This window comes from Xyrauchen texanus, chromosome 11 (genome assembly GCF_025860055.1).
Source record: "Xyrauchen texanus isolate HMW12.3.18 chromosome 11, RBS_HiC_50CHRs, whole genome shotgun sequence".
NCBI lineage: Eukaryota > Metazoa > Chordata > Actinopteri > Cypriniformes > Catostomidae > Xyrauchen > Xyrauchen texanus.
In genome coordinates this window covers 17,048,183-17,072,075 of record NC_068286.1, presented here as the reverse complement: position 1 = coordinate 17,072,075, position 23,893 = coordinate 17,048,183, and the positions used below count along the sequence as shown (strand labels likewise).

Below are 23,893 nucleotides of genomic sequence, written 5' to 3'. Positions count from 1 at the left end.
ACGGCCAACGAGCCAGCGCCCATGCCCGCCCCGGCCAACGAGCCAGCGCCCATGCCCGCCACGGCCAACGAGCCAGCGCCCATGCCCGCCACGGCCGACGAGCCAGCGCCCATGCCCGCCACGGTCGACGAGCCAGCGCCTGTAGCCTCGACCGTCCCCATGGCCACGTCCCCTGTTGGCCGAGGACGCAAGAGAAGGAAGAGGGCCCCTTCTCCCCAGTCTCGTCTTGTGCTCAAGACCGCAGAGGTTCCCTCAGAGTCTTCCACGGCTCTGTCGGGTTCTGCTCCGCCCCAGAGTCTTCCACGGCTCTGCCAGGTTCTGCTCTGCCCCCAGAGTCTTCCACGGCTCTGCCAGCCTCTGCTCGCCCCTCACGGCCTCCGCCTCACGAGCCTCCCAAGGCTCCTCCTCTCGAGCCTCCCAGAGCTCCGCCTCCTTCCAAGCCTCTCAGGGCTTCTCCTCTAGAGTCTTTCATGGCTCCATCCCTCAAGCCTCTCATGGCTTCGCCTCTCGAGTCTTTCTGGGCTCCTCCTCCCCTCGAGCCTCTCAGGGCTCCGCCCCTCGAGTCTTTCATGGCTCCACCCCTCAAGCCTCTCATGGCTTCGCCTCTCGAGTCTCTCAGGGCTCCTCCCCCTCTCAAGCCTCCTAGGGCTTCTCCTCACGAGTCTTTCATGGCTCCACCCCTCAAGCCTCTCACGGCTTCGCCTCTCGAGTCTCTCAGGGCTCCTCCCCTCTCAAGCCTCTCAGGGCTTCCCCTCTCGAGTCTCTCAGGGCTCCTCCTCCCCTCAAGCCTCCCAGGGCTTCTCCTCCACGAGTCTTTCATGGCTCCACCCCTCAAGCCTCTCACGGCTTTGCCTCTCGAGTCTCTCAGGGCTCCTCCCCTCTCAAGCCTCTCAGGGCTTCCCCTCTCGAGTCTTTCAGGGCTCCTCCTCCCCTCGAGCCTCTCAGGGCTCCGTCCCTCGAGTCTTTCATGGCTCCACCCCTCAAGCCTCTCACGGCTTCGCCTCTCCCGAGTCTCTCAGGGCTCCTCCCCCTCTCAAGCCTCTCAGGGCTTCCCCTCTCCGAGTCTCTCAGGGCTTCTCCTCTCGAGTCTTTCAGGGCTCTACCCCCTTCCAAGCCTCTCAGGGCTTCGTCCCTCGAGTCTTACATGGCTCCCCCCCTCGAGCCTCTCGAGCCTTCCAGGACCCCACCTCTAGAGCCTCTCGAGTCTTCCACGACCTTTTTCCCCGAGCCTCTCACGGCTCTACTCCCAGAGACTCCAGAGCTTCCTACGGCTCCGCCTCCCAAGCCTCCTACGGCTCCGCCTCTCGAGCCTCCTACGGCTCCGCCTCCCGAGCTTTCTAGAGCTCCGCCCCTCGAGCCTGCTACGGCTCTACCCCCCGAGACTACAGAGCCTGCCAGGTCGGTAAGCCTCGGGGACCTCCCACGGCCACCTCCCTTGGCTCCACCTCCAGAGCCTTCCAGGCCTACCTCGCTAGAGCCTCCCACGGCGCCACCATCATCGGCTCCACCTCCTGAGCCTTCCAGGCCTTCGCCCCTAAAGCCTCCTTCGGCTCCACCTCCAGAGCCTTCCAGGCCTACCTCGCTGGAGCCGCCCACGGCGCCACCGTCATTGGCTCCACCCCCAGAGCCTTCCAGGCCTCCGCCTCTAGAGCCTCCTACGGCACCACCTCCCTCTGCCCTGTCTCTTGAGCTCCCCATGGCGCCGCCTCCTCAGCCTGTCAGTACCCCGCCTGCCAAGTCTCTCACGGCTCCGTCTTCCAAGGCTCCGTCTCCCAAGTCCTCCACGGCTCCGCCTTTCACGGCTCTTCCCTGGCCCCCTGACCCTGTCCGGTGGCCCCCTGACACTCTCCCTGTCCTGTGGCCTCTTCCCTGGCCTCCTGACCCTGTTCCTGTCCGGTGGTCACCTTCCAGACCCCCGGACCCAGTCCCTGTCCTCCAGTCGCCTTCCAGACCCCCTGACCCAGTCTCTGCCCTATGGCTGCCCCCTAGATCTCCCGACTACCCGCCTGTCCACTATGTTCCCCCTGACCTTACCTTGAATTGCCCATGGACTGTCTCACTTCCCTTTGTCCCCCTATCATCCTGCACCGCCTCCCGCGGCCGTCAGGAGCCGTCCTATTCAGAGGGGGGAGTACTGTCACGAACTCCGCTCCCTCGCTCCGCCCCCTTGAGCTCGTACGCTCTTTTTCCTCCCTCTGGCTTCCACGCCCGTTTTGCTCGTTCGAGCTTGCACGCTCGTTTTTGCAACTACGAGCTCACATGCTCATAGACTATCTCCCCCCCGGGCACACATGCACTCCGCGAGCGTACTCGCTCGCTTCCCGCCCTCATCCAGAACATTATGACCACCTGCACTCGTTCCAATCACCACGTCATTGTTTACACCTGCACTCGCGTCATCTGCACTCCTGTTCATTGTTTACACCTGCACTCGTCACTATATATTCCACACGCATTCGTTTCTCCAGTGTTGGTTATTGTGTTTAGTTTCCCGTATCTTTGCCCCCCGCTAGTCTCGTCTAGTTCTGACCTCCTCTTGTTTACCTCTTAGCTTGCCAGCTCCTCTTGTTCCCCTGTCTTTTGCTCCCTCTAGTCCCCTCTAGTTTGCATATTGATTCCCGGCTTCGACCTCCCCACTCTCGTTGACCACTCTCTCCCGGATTTCCCCCTTTACTCGACTTTGTTTCCCCGGCTTTTGACCCTACGCTACCCTGACCATTCTCCCTCTGGATTTTCCGTGCTGTACTTTTGTTTGCCTGCAAATAAACGCAGTTTTGACATACAGGTGAAACTCGAAAAATTAGAATATCGTGCAAAAGTTCATTAATTTCAGTAATTCAACTTAAAAGGTGAAACTAATATATTATATAGACTCATTACAAGCAAAGTAAGATATTTCAAGCCTTTATTTGATATAATTTTGATGATTATGGCTTACAGCTTATGAAAACCCCATATTCAGAATCTCAGAAAATTAGAATATTGTGAAAAGGTTCAGTATTGTAGGCTCAAAGTGTCACACTCTAATCAGCTAAACACCTGCAAAGGGTTCCTGAGCCTTTAAATGGTCTCTCAGTCTGGTTCAGTTGAATTCACAATCATGGGGAAGACTGCTGACCTGACAGTTGTGCAGAAAACCATCATTGACACCCTCCACAAGGAGGGAAAGCCTCAAAAGGTAATTGCAAAAGAAGTTGGATGTTCTCAAAGTGCTGTATCAAAGCACATTAATAGAAAGTTAAGTGGAAGGGAAAAGTGTGGAAGAAAAAGGTGCACAAGCAGCAGGGATGACCGTAGCCTGGAGAGGATTGTCAGGAAAAGGCCATTCTAATGTGTGGGGGAGCTTCACAAGGAGTGGACTGAGGCTGGAGTTACTGCATCAAGAGCCACCACACACAGACGGGGGTCCTGGACATGTCAAACGTCTTACCTGGGCTAAAGAAAAAAAGAACTGGTCTGTTGCTCAGTGGTCCAAAGTCCTCTTTTCTGATGAGAGCAAATTTTGCATCTCATTTGGAAACCAAGGTCCCAGAGTCTGGAGGAAGAATGGAGAGGCACACAATCCAAGATGCTTGAAGTCCAGTGTGAAGTTTCCACAGTCTGTGTTGGTTTGGGGAGCCATGTCATCGGCTGGTGTTGGTCCACTGTGCTTTATTAAGTCCAGAGTCAACGCAGCCGTCTACCGGGACATTTTAGAGCACTTCATGCTTCCTTCAGCAGACAAGCTTTATGGAGATGCTGACTTCATTTTCCAGCAGGACTTGGCACCTGCCCACACTGCCAAAAGTACCAAAACCTGGTTCAATGACCATGGTATTACTGTGCTTGATTGGCCAGCAAACTCGCCTGACCTGAACCCCATAGAGAATCTATGGGGCATTGCTAAGAGAAAGATGAGAGACATGAGACCAAACAATGCAGAAGAGCTGAAGGCCGCTATTGAAGCATCTTGGTCTTCCATAACACCTCAGCAGTGCCACAGGCTGATAGTATCCATGCCACGCCGCATTGAGGCAGTAATTAATGCAAAAGGGGCCCAAACCAAGTACTGAGTACATATGCATGATTATACTTTTCAGAGGGCCGACATTTCTGTATTTAAAATCCTTTTTTTATTGATTTCATGTAATATTCTAATTTTCTGAGATTCTGAATTTGGGGTTTTCATAAGCTGTAAGCCATAATCATCAAAATTATATCAAATAAAGGCTTGAAATATCTTACTTTGCTTGTAATGAGTCTATATAATATATTAGTTTCACCTTTTAAGTTGAATTACTGAAATTAATGAACTTTTGCACGATATTCTAATTTTTCGAGTTTCACCTGTACATTGTGACTGTCTCATCTTGTGTGTGTGTGTGCGGGTTACATATGGGCTCACCCCACCCCACAGAACAGGCCAAACAAAGCATACCTGAGACCCCATCCACACACACCCACATATACACTTATATTTGTGTAAGAGTTTACTCCGAATTGATGAGAGTGATAGCGAGCCCTCTTAGGCTTTCCCTAGTTCCTCTAGTGAGAGAAATCTCATTTTCTCATGGCCATATACTTACACAGAATTGCCTCTGTGTGTGCATGTGTGTTTGTGTATTTGGAAGAGGACATCTGGAGTCCGGGGAATTACTGGTCTCACATTTATTTTTCATTCTCTTGATACTATAAGAGCACATGGCAGAAATAATTGCAGAAAAACCCCCAGTCAGACTTCAAAACAGGACGTTAAAAGGGGCTCTTTTTAGTGTCTCTTTGATTGATTGTTTCCTTTGCTTAAGTAGGGCATGTGGAATGTGTCTCACAGTGTTTAATACTATTTTGCTGTATTACAAGTGTGTCACTGTGTGTTTGTTAACTCAAAATTACATATAGATATAAATATACAGTGCTAGTTATGACATGAAATACTCTAGGAAAGATGACTTGTGGTTCTAAAATATTTTTTAACAGCATTTTGCTTATTTATCGAGCATGCAAATTTTATGACCTTTTATTATTATAGGAATATTCCGGGTTCAAAACAAGTTAAGCTCAATTGACAGTATTTTTGGCATCATTTTGATTACCACAAGAACATTTTTTGACTCGTTTGTCCTTTTCTTTAAAAAAGCAAAAATCACAGTGAGACACTAACAATGGAATTGAAAATGGTCAATTTTTGTTTAGTAAGTGATTTTATCACACTAAAATCATGTTTACACACATATAATTTTTTGTGGTAATGAATATTAGGTGAAGAATGCTGTCAATTGAGCTTTACTTGTATTTAACCCGGAATATTCCTTTAAGTGAATGTTGATTAACAGACTTAAATTTTGCCAGGCCAGAAACTTTAAAATGCACACTGTTTCAAAAGTATATCCACAAGACATAAATATTATACATGTTAACATGATTTTTGTGTGATATATTTATAAGCAATTTTATCAAACTAAAATCATGCTAACCTGTGTAGTGTTTACATCTTCTGTCTAGACTTTTGAAACAGAGGGATTAAAACGTTTATGGACTGGCCCCATTAACTTCCATTACTGTAATCACGCCTTTTTATTATTATTATTATTATTTATTAAAACATTTTATAAACGTGGAACTAGTCGAATTTATTTTTGGTGGTAATTAATCTACAGTAAGTTCCACAAATGTTATTGATTAAGCTTGACTTGAATTGGACCCGGGATATTCCTTTAATTGAGAAACTACATGGAATATTTGTACTTTTACAGAAATAAACAAATTTGCCACACCGCAGGGCCATTTAAAATGAGCTAGTGAAGGTAAAAAATTGTTTAAGTGAAAAGAATATACACTTTCTCTTAGACATTCATATACATTTTAAACTAAAATATTTATGTTGATAGCATCCATTTAGATGTACTGTATGCTCATTTTGTATGTATGTATTTCCCACAGGTCAAAACTTTAACCTTAGGCAGCTGGGAATATGCGAACCAGCCACACGCCGTGGCCTGGCCTTCTGCGCAGAGATGGGCCTCCCCCACCGCGGCTACTCTGTTGGCACAGGCTCAGACGTGGACACTGAGAACGAAGGGGTGATGTCACCGGAGCGTGCCATGCGCCTCTGGGGCAGGGGTGTCAAGTCTGGCCGCAACTCCTGCTTGTCCAGCCGTTCGAATTCAGCGCTGACCCTGACTGACACAGAACATGAGAACAAATCGGACAGTGAGAACGGTGAGTGACGCCACACACCATTTAGCCTTTAAATCCTGATCCTACCAGCTCGAACAGACACTCACATTGTATAAGAACAAACATTATCTGATTTTCTTCTGGGACCTAACACAAGCAAATGTTTATAGATTGACTGTCTATACATCTAACGATTGTAATTGTATTCTGCGCACATATCACACCTATCTCTTGCATAATATTACCATTATAAGATTCTCTTGACTTTTATCTTGACCGGCCACAGAGTCAATATGTAGGACAATAAAGTCAATACATCTGCATCCTTTCTTTCTCTTTGTACCCATACCAACGCTTCCCCCTACCTTGAGGGGACCTTCCAGTGAGCCAATCAAATCTTTGTGTTGGGCGCTAGGAGACCTTACCTAGCCATCGTTGGAATGCTCCGCTTGCATGAGCGAACACACATAATGGCTGGTTAACAGGCCCCAGCAGTTTGAAGTGCAAATTTGATCATGCTTGAAACCTGGAGGAGTGAAAGAAGCAGCGATCTCTCTCTCTCTCTCTCTCTCTCTCTCTCTCTCTCTCTCTCTCTCTCTCGCTCTTTTTCTCTTTCTCTCTCTCCTTTTTTTTGGTGCTGTCGTTCATTCCCTCAAAGCAGCTGTGATGATTCAAAGAATGCTCAGGTGACAGGCTTCCTCTGGGCATCCCCACCACACTTCCGCTGCCACTCTCCCAGAGCAGGGCCTCAGCAGGGGGGACATGTCATCACGCCCTCACATGCTTTTTTGAATATATTTTTATTCACACTTAAAATCCCTGTTTTGTTTCTTGTCGTTTTTTTCTGATCTAATTGAGATTGAAATGGAGGAGGGGGAAAAAAATCACTCCTGGTCGTTTTTTACTTTATTTTCCATGAAATGAATTGAAAATTAAGCTGCTGACAGCAACAACCTTTTTGATGGAAAGGTAAATAAAATCAGAAAACTAAGAGCTGAATCATTCATTTATCTTCCCTCCGCAAGCTCTCCCAGCGTTGAATTTTTCTTATTTTTCTCATTTATTAAAATTCCTTTTACTAACAGGTGTTGTGTGCAAATAACCTTTAAGAAGACCTTATCTAATCACTTTCATTAACACCTTTTGGCTTAATTAAGAAAGGCAAAGCGCTGAGTGTGTAGGATCGTTATATTTGCTTCCATTATGAGATGAATGTGCTGCGTGACTTTCATATCTCTGATGACCAGAGCAATGAATACACTCATCCGACAGGAGCTTAGATTTTCATTTCACTTTCATTAATGTAGTTAATTTTTGTAAAAGCAGCTCTGGGCCTGTGCATGTGTGTCAGTTTTTTGTGCTAAAGAAATATTCTGGGTTAAATACAAGTTAAGCACAATCGACAGCATTTGTGGCATAATGTTGATTACCACAAAATTGATTTTGACTTGTCCCTCCTTTTGTTTAAAATGTAAAAATCAAGGTTACAGTGTCACTTATTATGAAAATGAATGGGGCAATATTTGGAGGATTTAATGTCAGAAATTTGGAACTTATATTTTTTATAAAAACACGTATTATTTGAGCTGTAAAGTTGTTTAAATTGTAATTTTTTCAGTTATTTTAGGGTTGGTTGAAAATATATCACCATGGCAATGAAGTCAAATTGGCTAAAACTTAATAAAAGGTTAGTATGTGATTTTATCACACTAAAATCATGTTTACTCACATATAGTTTTTTTTTTCTTGTGGCTATACTTTTGAAAAAGTGAGTATTTTAACATAAAAAAAATTGGCCCCCATTCACTTCCATTGTAAGTGCCTCACTGTAACCTTGTTTTTTTTATTTTTTTTCAGCCATTAAAATCACTGTGATACCAACAAATTAAAAGTAACTGCAAAAATAGCTAAGATCAGTGAAGATAGTTTTGAGAAATGTAATCTAAAATAATTTGTATATCATTTCATATTTTTTTACCTAATGAAATGAATACATTTGTTAAGTGTGAGATGCATCCAGGAGTATCGAAATAGCTTTTTCTGGCCCCTGTATATGTTTGTCTGATGCATATCAATATCAAGAGAAGAAACTCTCAGATCTGAATACTGTTTTGACTTTTTTTGTACTAGTGTTGACACGTTACATAGCTGAGTGTGGGTTTACCCTAACTGTCTCATTGAATTGTGGCATATGTAGCAGTTGTTGTTGTTTAAATCCTAACAAGAGTCAGCTGCAGGCTGACTATATATATATATATATATATATATATAAGCAAAAGATTTAGGCACTTAATATATTTCACAAAAACATTTGTCTTTATATGGTTATTTAGTGTGTCAATGAGAAAAATACATTTTAGACTCCAAACATTACTTTTGCAGATAGAAAAGATTAGAGTAGAAGAACAGGGCACACTGCAAGAGATGTCATTGCCCCCACAGTGCCCCTCACTGAACATCGAGTCAGTCTGAGATAACAAAAATAGACAGAAGCATTTGAGACTGCCTAAATAGATAGAAGAACTGTGGTGAATTCTCCAAGAAGCTTGGGACATCGTATCTGCCAACAACCAAGATGGTGTCCAGGTGTACCTAAGAGAATTGGTGCTGTTTTAAAGGAAAAGATGGCCACTCCGAATATAGATTTAGCTTTTTTTTTTATGTTTTCTTTTTGTATGATGTTAATTCATAAATGAAAACTATTTATGGCATTATTTTTGAAAATATCCTGACTATTCAACATTTTTTCACAAGTGCCTAAAACTTTTATACAGTTATATATATATATATATATATACATATACATATACACATACACACACACTACCGGTCAAAATTTGGAAACACTTGACTGAAATGTTTCTCATGATCTTAAAAATATTTTGATCCGACGGCATATGCATAAATGTTTGAAATAGGTTTTGTAGACAAAAAATATAATTGTGGCACCATATTAATTTATTTAATTAAAAAAAACTGAAATGTTATAAAAAAAAAAAAAAAAAAAGTTTTTGAAATTGATGACCAAATAATAAAGAACCTTGGACCAAATAAGAAAGAAAAGCTGCCAATAAGTGTCCAACGTAGATGGGAACATCTTCAGTACTGTTTAAAAAGCATCCCAGGGTGATACCTGAAGAGTTGGTTGAGAAAATGTCCAGATTACATTTCTGCAAATTCTAGGCAAAGTGTGACTACTTTGAAGATGCTAAATTATTACACAATTTTGATTTATTTAGAATTTTGTTTAGTCACAACATAATTCCAATAGTTCCATTTATGTTATTCCATAGTTTTGATGACTTTACTATTATTCTAAAATGTAAAAAAAAAAAAAAGTTATAATAAAGAATGAGTAATTGTTTCAAAACTTTTGACCGGTAGTGTGTGTGTGTATATATATATATATATATATATATATATATTTCATTTCACTCCATTACAAGATATTGGTAATAATGTCAGCTACTGTTTCCCAACGACTCAGTACCTCTTGATAAAATGTAGGAAAAAGCTTTCTCCAGCCATATAAAAAGAGTTCCTGTTTACATGTGCCTGGCCTCACCGTGGAAGAAAGTGTGTCCAAATGATTGACACACTGTTTGGCTTTTTTAACCACTCTCCCCAACTCCCTTTTCTTCTGAATTCAAGATGGAGTCATTTGTAGCTTTCAAGATTTTTCGGCTCGTCGCCTCGGAGCTTGATTGTGTTTGTGCAGATGACGACACTGCCTTTTGACTTTAAACACATTGGAGGTTAATTCCATTTGGGGGAAAAGCGGGATTTCTCAAACAGAAGCCGAGAGTGGAAGTGAAAGAGATCTGTGTACCGCTGTCAGACACGGTTCTTGTGAAAGGATATCAATTCTGGTTCCACATTTCCAAGTTCACCCTTAAACTCTATTAGAGAGTACACTGAGAGAGAGACGCTCACATAGAGACACTCTCGGCTCGGGCATAGGAAGCAGTCACTCATCCTGCTCTTATTCTTTTGACTTAATATCCTGTAATGGAGAAGGGGGCTGGAGAAACACCTGAGCACAATGTGCTCTACTGCAGCAAAAAGAGGAGGGAGAGGCAGAGAGGGCGAAGGAGAGATGGCCGCTAACAAAGGAGGGATATGTTGTCCTAAATCTCCAGGGGACATTTGAGCCTGGGATGTGCTTCACCGCATGCCCACCCGTGTCTCCCTCTTCTTGGGTCACTGGACACCTGCTAAATGCCCCGGAGGGAACGAATGAATGGAAAGAGAAACCACCGAAACACACACACACACACACACACACACACACACACACACACACACACACACACACACACACACACACACACACACACAGTCTTCATGTCAAGGCAAAAAAAAATACAATTATAATAATTGTATTTATATATATATATATATATATATATATATATATATATATATATATATAGTGTATACAGTAGTTTATTTATTTTTTACTTACTGTAGTATTCTTAAAGGAATGTTCCAGATTCATACAAGTTAAGCTCAATCAACAGCAGTTGTGGCATAATGTTGTGCTTACCACATTTGTCCCCCCTTTAAAAAAAGAAATATATATATATAGAAAGGTACTATCAATAGAAGTGAATAGGGCCAGTTCATGAACATTATTACTAATGTAATTTTAAAAGTATAGCCACACACGTAGATGCGATATGTGTGTGACAGAATGACCCACCCCTCCCTCCTATCATTGTCGCTCCGCCTCTGAGGGCTGTCCTTTAGCCAGGCTCACAACGGGAGTGGGCAGTAGAGAAAAGAGGTGCATAATTAATAAGCCTCGTTTGGGCAGCGGGTTGGAACGAGGCACACATGATGTGTGTTTGACCTCTTCACCGTTGCCAAATAAACACAAAACGAATCTCTTCTTGGGGAGACGGCTTCTATTCTTCATGTGTGCACACACTAGCATCCCAGGACCATCCCAGGCTTTGCCTAGTCTCCACAAAAACTGTCATTTGAGTTTAACTTCTACTGAACCTGGAACATTCCTTTAACATAAAATCAAGGAAACCATAAAAAAAAAAACTGAAAATGTTAAAATGGTAATTTGAACGCTTTAGAATATCCTAAAAGGTTGTTGAGAAGTCAAGAAAAAATGTAATATATATATATATATATATATATATATATATATATATATATATATATATATATAGCCTATAGTGGATGTATTTTTTTCTTGTTATGCCTAGCTCTGACATATTTAATTGGCTAGAAATTGCTTTTCGTTAGTACAATGTCTGAGATTCACATTGTAAACACTTATATAATCACTAACAACTGGAAAAGTCATGGAGAATCAGTGCTCAAAATATTTGAGAAGACACATTCTATTCAGAAGCATTTGCATTTTATTCTGCATAATCACAATGTCAATTAGGTGTGTTATATAACAATATAATATAACTTTTCTTCAGATCTAGAAGAAAATGCTCTGCCTCCTGTTATTTGCAGCCATCTTGCCAGCATATGACACCTGCTCCTCTGTTTAGATCTGTTTTTGATTTTGTGGTTGTTTGAAGCTCCTCACACGCACACACACACACACACACACACACACACACACACACACACACACACACACACACACACACACTCACCCATCTGCGCTCTACGGGGGGTTCAGGGGAAGAGGAGAAAGAGAGGGGGGCGAGCCCTGACTAGAGGAGAAAGAGCCGAAGACCTCAACTGACTATTCGGGGTCTCGTTAGCACCGCTCCCCGACTGCGGTTTTAATCTGCTTCCATTTTGATTTGGCTTATTTTATTATTTTGGGCGGCTTTAATCAAAAATTGCACAGATATGAGAGAGCTTTTCCCGCTGTGAGCAAGGAAGTTGCAGGGCCATTAGCCCGAGTAGCTGGCTGAGGGAGAGAAAGTTCCAGAACTCGCATCTAAATTCACCCCATTTTTTAAGAGGCTGTGAAGCTACATCAAAGGATTTGACATACTTTGGACAGGAATGCCTCACTTGAACGCTTACAGAGGCCTGTTTGGTTTGGGTCAAGAGCTTACACTTTCTTTGTACGTGTTTCTGGCTTGTAAATCCGTCAAATTTCCTCAGCAATAGTGTCCAGCAGTCAAGACAGATTTAAAATGTCAGGATATTCTCAGGAATTCACTCTCTTCTATTACTCGCATTGCCATAAGCACTACAAGTCTCTTTTTTCCTATCTGTCGCTCTTTTGCTGAATCATCGGAGGTGATAGAGACCCCTGGGAGTGATTTTCTGCTTGGTAAAGCTTAGGGCCAGAGTGCATTGCACACCCCTTCACTTCTCCTTATGTATATATGAGACGGTCACAGGCATCAGCTTAATGAGATTAAGAGAAATGTGTCAACAACAATGCAAATCCTGTAAATATCTTAACTGGCTTAGTCAGTCCAGCCTAGCAATCATGGGCATGGTTATTCCATTCAAGAAGCCCACCCGGTTATGGGTGCAAACATATATGCATGCCTACAAAAATAATTCAATAAAATCTGAGGAATTGTGCATAGAAACAGTAGAATTTGTTCAGAGATTCAGACACAGCACACTTGTACACTCTTACTATTAGCAGAAAGCTATCAAGTTAGCCAACCAATCTGATAAATTACATTAAAGAGGTGGGGAATGTATAGAACTTTCTGTGGATTTGGGGGTGTATTTTCTCTATGGGCCCACTAATAAACATTACATCCACACATGCATCCATTAAGCATCCAAGCATGCTCTAGTACATTGCAGTTTAAAAATGCACTCATCTAATTACTTGAGGTAACTTTACAAAACTGCTTAATAAGCAATTAGAGGAGAACTAAAGCTTTTTATCCTAGCAGACCCTAAAATATCTAATATATGTTGTTTAGTACATCCTGCTTCCTCTTTAGCAGGCTAATGCTTTTGCACACAGGCATGCTTTAATTGGGTGTGCGATTAAATAGGCAACTTTGTAGGGATATAAATATGTTCAACAATTTATTTTCAAGAATAGCCAGGTGCTAAATGTAGCTGGTAAGAGAGAAAGACATCAAGAGCTTAAGTGGTGATAAAGCACATGTTTTGTATTATAAATTAATTCACTTATAAAAGGGTTATGACTTTCGTGAAAAGCAATGCTGTTGCAATTGTGTTCAGTTTAAATTGCTCTGGGGTTGTTTGGCTGTCCTAAACATTGTCCTCTGGTCCTTGCAAAGTTATTGATATTCGGGCCTCAGCTAAGAAACCCAGCCATAAGAAGATAAGAGGTGAGAGTGATGGGAACGGGATGTTGGGAAAGATAACAGAGGAAAGAGCCGCCGTTGCACAATGATTGCACCACCAATGAATGCGAGCCAGAGCGCCTGTGTGCGCAGCACATCAAAAAAGCTTTGTAGACCTGTAAACCAGAACGTCATACATAGGAGAGCGTACAGACACATTACAGCTGTTTACACTTGAACGGTTACTATGATTTAATAGTGACGGGTGATTTGGTGAGAAAACCACAGAAGAAATTCATTTAAGTACCACAAAGAGCACATAAAGATGTTTTGTCTTCACTTTGACATGGGGAGTATTGTTTTCCCATGGTAATATAAATATGTGGTTTTGTTGAGTGTTCATTATTATCCCATTTGTATTGCTAATGCATACATATGAGTCAGAAAAAAAATCCCTTTTAAAGCAGAATATGACAAAAAAAATTACATATGAATTGCTTGATGCATTGTATGCATTGACTTTGTGCTTGCTTTTTTCTTATAGAAACATGGGAAAATTTCTTAGAAAGATTTTTTTTTCTCTTTCTTTCATGTAGTTCTGTCATTTCTTGACATAAAAGGAATTACAGAGGCAGAGAATTAGAGGTTATAATCTTTGAATCATTTAAAAGCTCACTGAAATCAGAGCATCATGAAGTCCACTCATGTCTTCCTATAGCTTAGCTGTTGTACCCTCCAAACAAATCTCCAGCAGCGCTCTAGTTCTCTTAGTAAGCCAGTCCTAGTAAAGACTTTTTCTGAAAACAAACTTTTGCTTCCTTGCTTAAAGCTTAGTATGATCCATCCAGTTGGAGCTGTTGCTCAAGCAGTCGAATAGACCAAAAAAAATTAAAAAAATGCAAGAAACAGACAACAAAAAGACATAAAAGAACGCCTGCAGTTTGATTTCATCTTGTGCCATTGCTGAATGGCCACGGTTTTCTGGCGTCTCCGGAGGCCAAATTGAGATGCATTGTTTTCCCCGTGAGGGTCATGAACTCACCTCGACTGTGTTACAACCGTGTCTGTGTCTGTTTTATTAGAGGGATGAGCTATCAGCAGCTCACTCAAACACTCTATTCACTCACACAACAGGGAGCGTGTTTACAGAGAAATACTGCACTTCCTAAGGGTCCTGTATAGCTGAAACTCATGTGTCTGTGTCTGTGTGTGCGTGTGCGTGTGTGTGTGTGTGTGTGTGTGTGTGTATATATATATATATATTAGTCACTGGGATGAATGTAATAATTAGGAAAGGATATAAATGTCATCTCAGTGCTGATGTTCTATATTCAGTTCAATTATTGACTTGTCCTCGACTCATGTCAAGCCTGTCATTTCCGCACACCTCATTATCTCGAGGTCTCCACACACAGTCAACTGTGAAAATGCTAATATTTATGAAAAGCTCACCGCCTGGCCAGCTACTGAAACAAGATGGTCAGTTTTTGTGTCATGAACTATTATTATAAATAAATGTCCATCTGGTTGATGATAGCAGGCTGGAAAAACACAGTGTGCTATACAAAGATTAATGGCCTCTTCTCAGCCAATTCATGTAATAGGGGAAAAAAGTCTATTTATGAAAGAGTTTATTTGAAAAGTTGTATAAAACAGTAAAGAGGTGTTTTGACATTTTATTCAAAGATGTGACAAAAAACTCTTTCACTAACATTTTGTTTCATGACTTGAATTTATAACTTATAACTTATAAGGCATTTCATCATCACGAATGCCTGAAATTTTACAAATACTTTTTTTTTGCGCGCTCCATCTTTTTTGTCTCACACATAATTCTAGTAATTTCAACACTTGTTAAATTATTATCACTGTACTACATTGTATTAAGTTTTTTAAAATGTTTGAATTGTTTAAATAGTCATGTATTTTTTATATATTGCCTTATTATATATATATATATATATATATATATATATATATATATATATATATATATATATATATATATATATTAGTAAATATAAATTGTGGTCAAAGTGCTGAGATCACTAGTCCATCTAATTATTAATTCATTAATAATTATTTTATTGTTATAATTTATATTTTTAGCATATCAAAAGTAACAAAAAGCATGATGTATTTCAGAATTTCTTAGCACTTAATAAGCCCTCATTATGCTTCTGTGTCATACAATTGAGCTGGCATGGACTTTAAAAATTTGTGCAAAACCTGATGATCCATGGTATCCCTGCATGATTTGAGAATGTTCCAAAGAGCATCTTGTGTGCTTCAGTGATAACAAAGAAATCTGACCTTTTGTACAAAGAAGTCATCATGGTCAATATCACAATTTCACATATGATTTATGACCTAGAAATATTGCAGAATCCTAAATATTCCTTCCTCTTTTTATGTCATATCAACTTTGTCCTTTTTTTTTTTTTCAAAGTCCCAAGTTTATTTATAATAATTATATTATTAAGTTATATAATCTGTTTTATAATCTGGTTATTTACAGGGGGGTTTGGGATTTTGAATGCTAGATATTGATTTTGAATTCCAAATGTATACCCATTCAAAAAGAACTCTAAACACTTTCTTTCTCTTTCGTACACACACACAAGCACACACACACACACACACACACACACACACACACACACACACACACACGTTGGTCTACCTATCATTATGAGGACTTTACATAGACATAATGATTTTTATACTGTACAAACTATAGATTCTATCCCCTAAACCTAACACAACCCCTAAACCTAACCTCACAAAAAACTTATAAAACATTGTTTAATATGTTTTTTAAGCTATTTAAATTATGGGGACACTAGAAACGTCCTCATAAATCACATTTATAGCATAATACCCTTTTAATTACCAGTTTGTAACCTAAAAAATTGTCCTCATAAACCAAATAAACATGCCCACACACACACACACACACACACACACACACACACACACACACAAATAGTTTAAACAAATGGATTAAGTTTAAACACAGAGCTAATACAATAGAAAACCTATAGTTACCTGCAGCTTTTACTGACAATAAGCCTGTGCAGCAGAGGGAAACATCACTTCAAAGATGTTATAATCACTGTGCATCAAAGTCCTACAAAGAAACAGCAGTCAACATCAACTGCATACTGCAGCTCCAGATCCAGTTGGCTCACAATGCAACCCTCCATGTAGATCCTGTGATTCAGAATTGCACTGGAGATGTTTTTCCTGATCAGGTAATAGCACTTTGTAATGAAAGATCAAGTAGATTCAATGCAGGATTGAAACACTGCAGTGTTTAGGCAACAGAGGCAACATCATTATTCGGACCGCAAGTTGATTTTAGAGCGTTGAAAGAGGCACAGGAAGGAAATACTGATGAATGTGGACAGATTAAAGGTCTTACATCAGGTAACATTGAATCATCTGTGCAATCAACATGCAAATTAATTGCCTTGATTCAGTGAACATTCAGGATTTTCTCTGTTGTTCGCTCTCTGCATAGGCATTATGATATATATATTGCAATGCAAGGCATGCATTGTATACACAGTATACTGTAGACTCAAGGAAACCAAGGAAATTTGAACTTTTTGCAGTTAACATCATTGTCACAAATTTGCATACATTTAGCAACCTACTGTAGAAATCTTTAATAATTATTTTTAATTTTACATCATAGCATTTCTTAGTTCAGATTTGTATTTTTTTTTTTATTTTAAAATTAGTTATCCATCGATAAATAGCCAAGCCCAGTGCAATAGTTTCAATATGCCACTAATAAAATAATATTCACTGTGTACTGTATGCATAATTAGTGTTATTTGCTATTTTTGTTGGAATGTGATTCACTGTGCACACATATTTTTGAGATTACTGAGAGTGCACTGTTGGTTACAGAGTTTACTTTTAATTTTATAATTTTTTTATACAATTTATTTATGGGAAAATTACTATGATATGATTACAGAACAGAATAATGTAAAAGCTACTGAGAAAAAGAGTTTTTTTTTTAATCAAGTTTATTTTTTTACATTTTTTAATTGTTTATTTTTTAGTTATTTCAAATTAATTAAGTAAATATTGTTGAAAATGTATATAATATTTTATTGTATCAATTTTGTGCACGCTATTTACTATATATATACCTTTATTTAACCAGAAGAAAACTCGTTGAGATTAAAAATCTCTTTTCCAAGAGTGTCCTGGCCAAGACAGGCAGCAGCACAAATAACAAAGTTGCAGACATAAAAAAAAAAAAAAAAACATATAGCATAAACATAAAACATAGAAGCAAGGATCATCCAAATAATTAATCATAACAACTACAGCCAGTATGTGTAACCTCTATATCATTTAAAAGTAAGTTTAATTTAACTATCATTAAATTGTGTGATATCATATACAGTATCAGCTTTTCTGTCGACCATTGGCCACCCTCCTCTCTCTATGGTATTGGCATCAGCCAATGAAAAGCCCATATCGGTCAATCACTAAAACTGTTTATTTCCAGGTTTTAATTAGATTTTCAATCCCAGATTTACAATGTGGTTTCAGACTTTTGAACTCCTCTGTACACAGGCAATCCACTCTGAATGTGAAACATTTAAAGAGCAAATATATCAGTAAATAGAACTTTTAGTTGTTGTCCCTCATTGTGTACTTAACAGGAGTTGCACATTTGCAGACTAATCTCCATGCAGTGTATACATAGCAGCGTTGGCTGATAGACTGAACGCTCTAATCTCAGTAAGCCTGGGCTGAACGAGAAGCAGCTGTGTTCTGTTAGCACATGAGTGAGGACCACTCAGATGGGTGTAAGATGCCCCTCTCCCCTCCTTCACACTCCCACTAGACTGGACAGATTACAAGCAGACCCAGCTAAAAGCTCTAAGCCAGGCCTGGACATTGATAAAAGCTCAGCTCGTTTGAATTCTATCCTGTGGGCATGTCACATATCTCTCTGGTCATTCCATCGGAGCTGACCACATCCAGCTCTGGACCCCAAATAATCCCCCAGTACTACAAGCCGCCCACTTGCAACTGCTCTGGCATTCTGGCTCGCAGTGAAATAACGTGTCATTTCCGTTTCCCGTCACTTGGAGAAAAAAAAAAAAGTTAATTGCCGAGTTTGAAATGAGCGCCATTATGGCAGGAATGTTATGGAGCAAGCTGGCAGGGTAATGGCATTAACCATGCTTTGTTACACTAACACACCATCATTAAAGAGCACTTCTTCCACAGTGGCACTCTCCAGAGCCGGGCTATGACTGACAGAGGGGCACTTTCACAAGCCGTGAGTGAGAGCCGAGCACAATAGGCCATGTTAAACCAGACTGTGTAATTAAACATTAACAAGCCACTTTTATTCCACCCTTATCCTGACGTTTGACATCAGTCTGCACACTGGGATTGTCTTTCCTTGTGTGCCTTGAGATGGTTATTCAAATCGGTTCAAATATAAAAATTTGGACAAGACCGTTTTTCATCACCATTTTGAGTTATTATCTTGTGATATTTTGGCTTCTTGAAATGAGGGCAGCAGAGAAGTATTTCCCTGTGCTCTCTCAAATTGCCCTCTCAATTCGAACATAAAGTTTCCAGCCTGAGAACTCCACCAAAAAGTTGTGCCCCTTCATTGTTAGCATGGGAGGGCAATAATGTCAGCACTGGAAGCATATGGTAACGAAGTCTAAGTCTAGAGAAACAGAGGAATAGGAAAAAAAAAAAAAGCTTCCAGCCATCTGCACTATACCTTGTATATAATTGAGTATTGCATGGCATATGTATGAAATCCCACCTGCTTGAACTTTGAACACTGTTATGCTCATGTTTTAAACACTGTCTGTTGGTTGATTTTGCATTAGCAACTTCATAAGCAGGAGCCACTCATGGAGAACCAGTACATAGCAATGAATCAATACCTTACAAATCGCTGTGGGGTGCCATATGTCACAATCAGCAAAAGCTAACAATGCTCCTCTAAAGCACAGATGAGATATGCCTCCTTGTTCAAGTACCAAGAGATGGCGAATGCAAGACAGAACAAAGTAGTAGACAGGAATACATATTGCTGTGGTACTTTTTATTTTGTACCACACCAGTTCATCTCCATGCTAAACTCATTCTGTTTATTCTGTCTCTGGTTATTGTTCACATTTTTTAAAGGGTTTCCTTTTACTTCAGTCACAGTAAGCTTTTTGTGCATGTTATTTTAACCAGAATAAACCAGCATCTTATTCATTAATCACTCACAAATCAACATAACCATGTGCTACATGCACTTTAATACCGCTGAGTCGTATATAAATTAATTAATTTTTTGTATTATTCGTTCGACGTCTCCTGTGTAAATTTGGCTTAAAATCGCAGAGAAGTTGATAAACAAGCATATAGTCAGTTCTGTGCTGTAGTTGAGTGCTTTTTCTGAATTTTAACAAGGCAATTCAGGGGTCTGTATTGCAGTGATGGAGTGATGCTGTGCAGTCCTAGTAAAATGTGCCTGATAAAATATTTGGCCGTTTGCACTCTTACTTGATTTCCATGATTCATTTAGTGAGTCAGATGCTAAAACAACAAATTGTTATTAGAAAAAGCCATGACATTGAAAGGGTAAAGGAACACAATTTAAAATCACTCTTGAAAATATTTTTTATTAAATAATTCCAAGCAACACACTGACAATAGAGCATTACAAATTTAATCAGGAACCTCTAATATACAAAAATTGCATGTAACCACAACAAAAATAAAACCCTGTCTTTTTTTTAATATTTAAAGAACAAATGCAATATTCGCACACCCAGAAGGTTGCTGGCAGGTGCTTAGAACATGGTCAAATGATTCGAAAGGCAAACATGTGTTTCACACACCGGCATAGCTTGAAAAATTCATTATATTTCGATACACAACCACACTTCTGTAAGTAAATATGTATTGCCGGTAGACAGAACATTGCTATTTAAATAAATCACCGCTGCTGGGCTCGCACCAATGTAAGGTGTATCGAGAGCGCAAGGGAGGCATTCGTGAGCACACTTTTGAGCACTGAAATTACAAATGGGATACACTACGTTCTTATGGACTTTGCACACACACGCATCAAGTGTGCCTTTTGAGACATGGCCTATGTCTTTCTGTTGGTTATAATTAGATTTGCGTAGGTGTCATTTTGCTTTCAAGTCAAAATTAATTTTTGCTGTGTCCTTCTTTACATTTAGCAGTAGGAGCAGATGATATGAGCACTTCAGTCATCTGGACACTTTTACTGGCACAGGTTTCCCTCTCCATCTCTCTCTCCCTCTCTCTCTGTTAGCCATTAGCCAGGAGTCCAGCAAATATTCCACACCTTATTTAATTACCACGCTTACCAAGATATAATTTAATTACAAAATGTGGTGTAATTGCTGATGAAAGTCTGTCTAAATGTGCGTTCCTTTTTTGCCCGACTGCCCACTGTTAAGATCAATTCAGTTTTATAGGTCACCTGGGACATTAATTTTTTGGATGGCCGGCAATCATCCTTTTTAATGATACTGTGAAAAGGCCCTCTCAATTAGCCTGTCTGTCCGAACAAAGAGATCATTCAAAGCTTGTAGGAGAAGGGGAGGGCAAAGGAGAAAGAAAGCGAGAAAGCTGGTGAAATTGCTAAAAGTATTTGAGAAAAAGGGGAAAGAGTTCAAGAAAGATTAATCGGGAAGGCTAAATATTATATATTGAGGCACGGACATGCGCCTTACATGCTAATGAAGGATCTTCACATTGGGCATGTCCAGAAATAAGAAAACAACTCACTTTATATCACACTCATTTACTAGTTCATCTAGATCATACTGTCCACTCTAAAAAGCCCTTTATAACCAAAGTATGCATTTGCCTTGACCGCCAACAATTTACAAAGCCTCAAATGCCAGACCATTCCATTTTGAAATCATCTGCTTAATATTGAATTTGAGCGGCCCTCAAATATTTTGAATAAGCTGACAAACAAACAACAGCAAACTGTCATGGACTACCTAAGATGACAGCCACCCAGTGGCAAGGTAATAGACAGGTGAAAGCCATGATGAATGCACTGCCTAACACCGATGCAACCTTCAGAGGTGCAACTTGGAGTGATTTGAGGTGATATTTTTCTTCCTTTTGAATATAAAATTCTTATGAGAGCAAGGAAGTCTTGTTTATTTGTTTACCTGTAATAATTTCACCTTCCAGTGAAAGTTTCCATGATTCTTTTTTGAAAAAAAGCAGCCTGTTTCCCCCTGCTTAAGTAGGGGATTCAATTTTGAGATCCATTTTGGGATGAGAGAGAGAGAGAGCATCTGCTTCTTTGTTGCTATTAGTAATCTCTGAAGGGCAAGGAAATTTTATTTATTTTGTCTCTCTAATGCCTGTTATATTTCAGGGTGTGTTTGCTTGTCGTTTTTGCTCAATTTATCCATTTAGTGGGTGAGTCATTTAGGCCAATCGCTGATGTGTGCTAGCCATAGCCAGAGGTCAGAGAAGGACACTGTACCAGCAGTGTGTCAGAGAGATACTCAGGGGAATAGTGCCTTAACACATCCCAGAGCTGCTTGTCTACAGCCTTTACAGATACATGCACACATACCATCTTTAAGTCCAAGGCTTGCATTTCTCAAAGGGTAGAAAGGAAAATGGGAAATGTGTTGAGAGAGGTAGACATTTTTTTTTAAATTTTTAAAAAAGACCGAACAATTCCTCACTGCTTGAATAAGCAAAGGGTCACTGTACTGGTGTCAAGGACACAATCTCTCTTTTCCTGTTTCTCTCTCTCTCTCATTGTCCCCTGTGTGGCACTGTATGAGCGACAGCCCCAGAGGCCTGCGGGATAGGTATGGAGTCAGCTGTTTAGAGCAGAGGAGCTCTCTAGTGACTCACAGACACTCACTGACATGTGACACAAGGTGAAAGACCAGTACATTGCTCCACCAAGAAAGAGTGAGTGGGAAGAGACTGATGGGGAAAAAGGAGTGCAAATGCTGAGACTGCATAGAGGTTAGAAGGTAAAGACAGGCTAATATAAATAACGCAAATCAGAGGAGATGAAAGAGAAGGAAAAGACACCGGCTCATGTGATGTATTAACTGTTCCATTTCCCACAGGAGTCATTTTGCAGCCCTGCTGCTGTATCTGCTGAGAAGGAGAAAAAACAGATATTTCAGCCCATTCCCCTGAGATGCAGCCATCGCTTCACATTGACTTCTCTCTCTATCATTTCATTCATCCATCCAGGTGTCCTTTCACCCTTTCTCATTCTCTGTACTGCTACAGAGTCACGAGAGGAACTCGTTCATTGAAAAATTTGAGTTAAACTCTTCTGAGAATGCTAGCACAGAAGCCGAACTTCAGCCCCATTTGTAGTACTTGTGTTTGTTTGCAGAACGTCAATGATTGTGGTGGAGAGTATCGCCCAAATCAAGAGCCCATGAAACATTAGATGCACACACAGTCTTTGAGGAAGTGGCCATGTTTGATCCAAATGAATAGCACGGGCTGAGTTAGTGTAGGCGCCAGCCGCTAATCATTGATTTTTATGCTTCTTATCTATAGTTTTAGCCAGAGAGGCCTCTTATGCTGGAGCCGCTGGTGGCACCGGCAATGTAGCTTCTGTCTCTGGGTTTTTCAGTGGTCGACCGGCCTGTCTGCCCTCCAGAGCGCTCTCATACACCACCTCCATTATGGATTCAGACGCTAGCCTTCTTCTGTGAAATGCTATCCCATGATACAAGAGTTACAGGAACAGTTCCATTTATGAAGATGTTCTCACAAATTTCAGAAGATCAGAGAACATTTCCACAACACACTAGAAGCAGCCCTCAATAGCCCTCTTTTCGGCGCTTTCACTTGTGCGAGACATTCAGTATTATAAAACACACTAATTTAGTTTTATGCATAGAATAATCAGGTGAGGTAAATGTCACTCAGCGCTGGCATCTGAGTGGTGCCTCTCAAGGATAACTGTAACCTGGACATTATCAAATTTTAATTTTCATCTCAATGCATAGGTCACTTGAGTCACACGTCAAGGCTATTATTAAGATTGTGTGTGTCCGTGTGCATGTGTGTGTGTGCGTGTGTGTGTTTCAGAGGCATTTTCTGGCACAGCTTGACCTCTGTAAGAGCTTTGGCTCTCATTTAGTCTGGATAACCTGTTTACTACCAGCTTTAGCTGCTGGGAGGTTACAGGTCCTCCAGTCTGTTAGTGATGCTGATCTTCTTAACAGCATCCATTGCAGCCTCTGAAAGCTGATGGCATGAGGTCACTTATTACGTTTGAGCTAATTTGACGTAATTGACAGGTTAGTGGAAACAAAGACATGCACTGCATGACAAAGAAAGATAATGCAATACATACACAAACTACAGTCGACTCTGTTGTTCCTTTAAATGCAAGTAAATGGAGATTTTTCTTATGAATCTGTTGCTACCATCTTAGGCAATTCACCCAAAAATTATCATTCTCATTATTTACTCACACATGATATCAG

The 23,893-nt window shown here is 40.5% G+C and overlaps 1 protein-coding gene across 5 annotated transcripts in view; it reads left to right on the top strand.

The window, feature by feature from the left end:
- Positions 1 to 23,893, top strand: part of LOC127651383 (teneurin-3-like) — a 348,816-nt gene that overhangs the window by 95,779 nt on the left and 229,144 nt on the right. For all 5 annotated transcript variants that reach the window (XM_052137168.1, XM_052137167.1, XM_052137166.1 and 2 more), the window contains exon 3: positions 5,920 to 6,198. In XM_052137168.1, the coding sequence (XP_051993128.1) occupies positions 5,920 to 6,198 (279 nt within the window). The remainder of the gene's footprint in view (positions 1 to 5,919; positions 6,199 to 23,893) is intronic.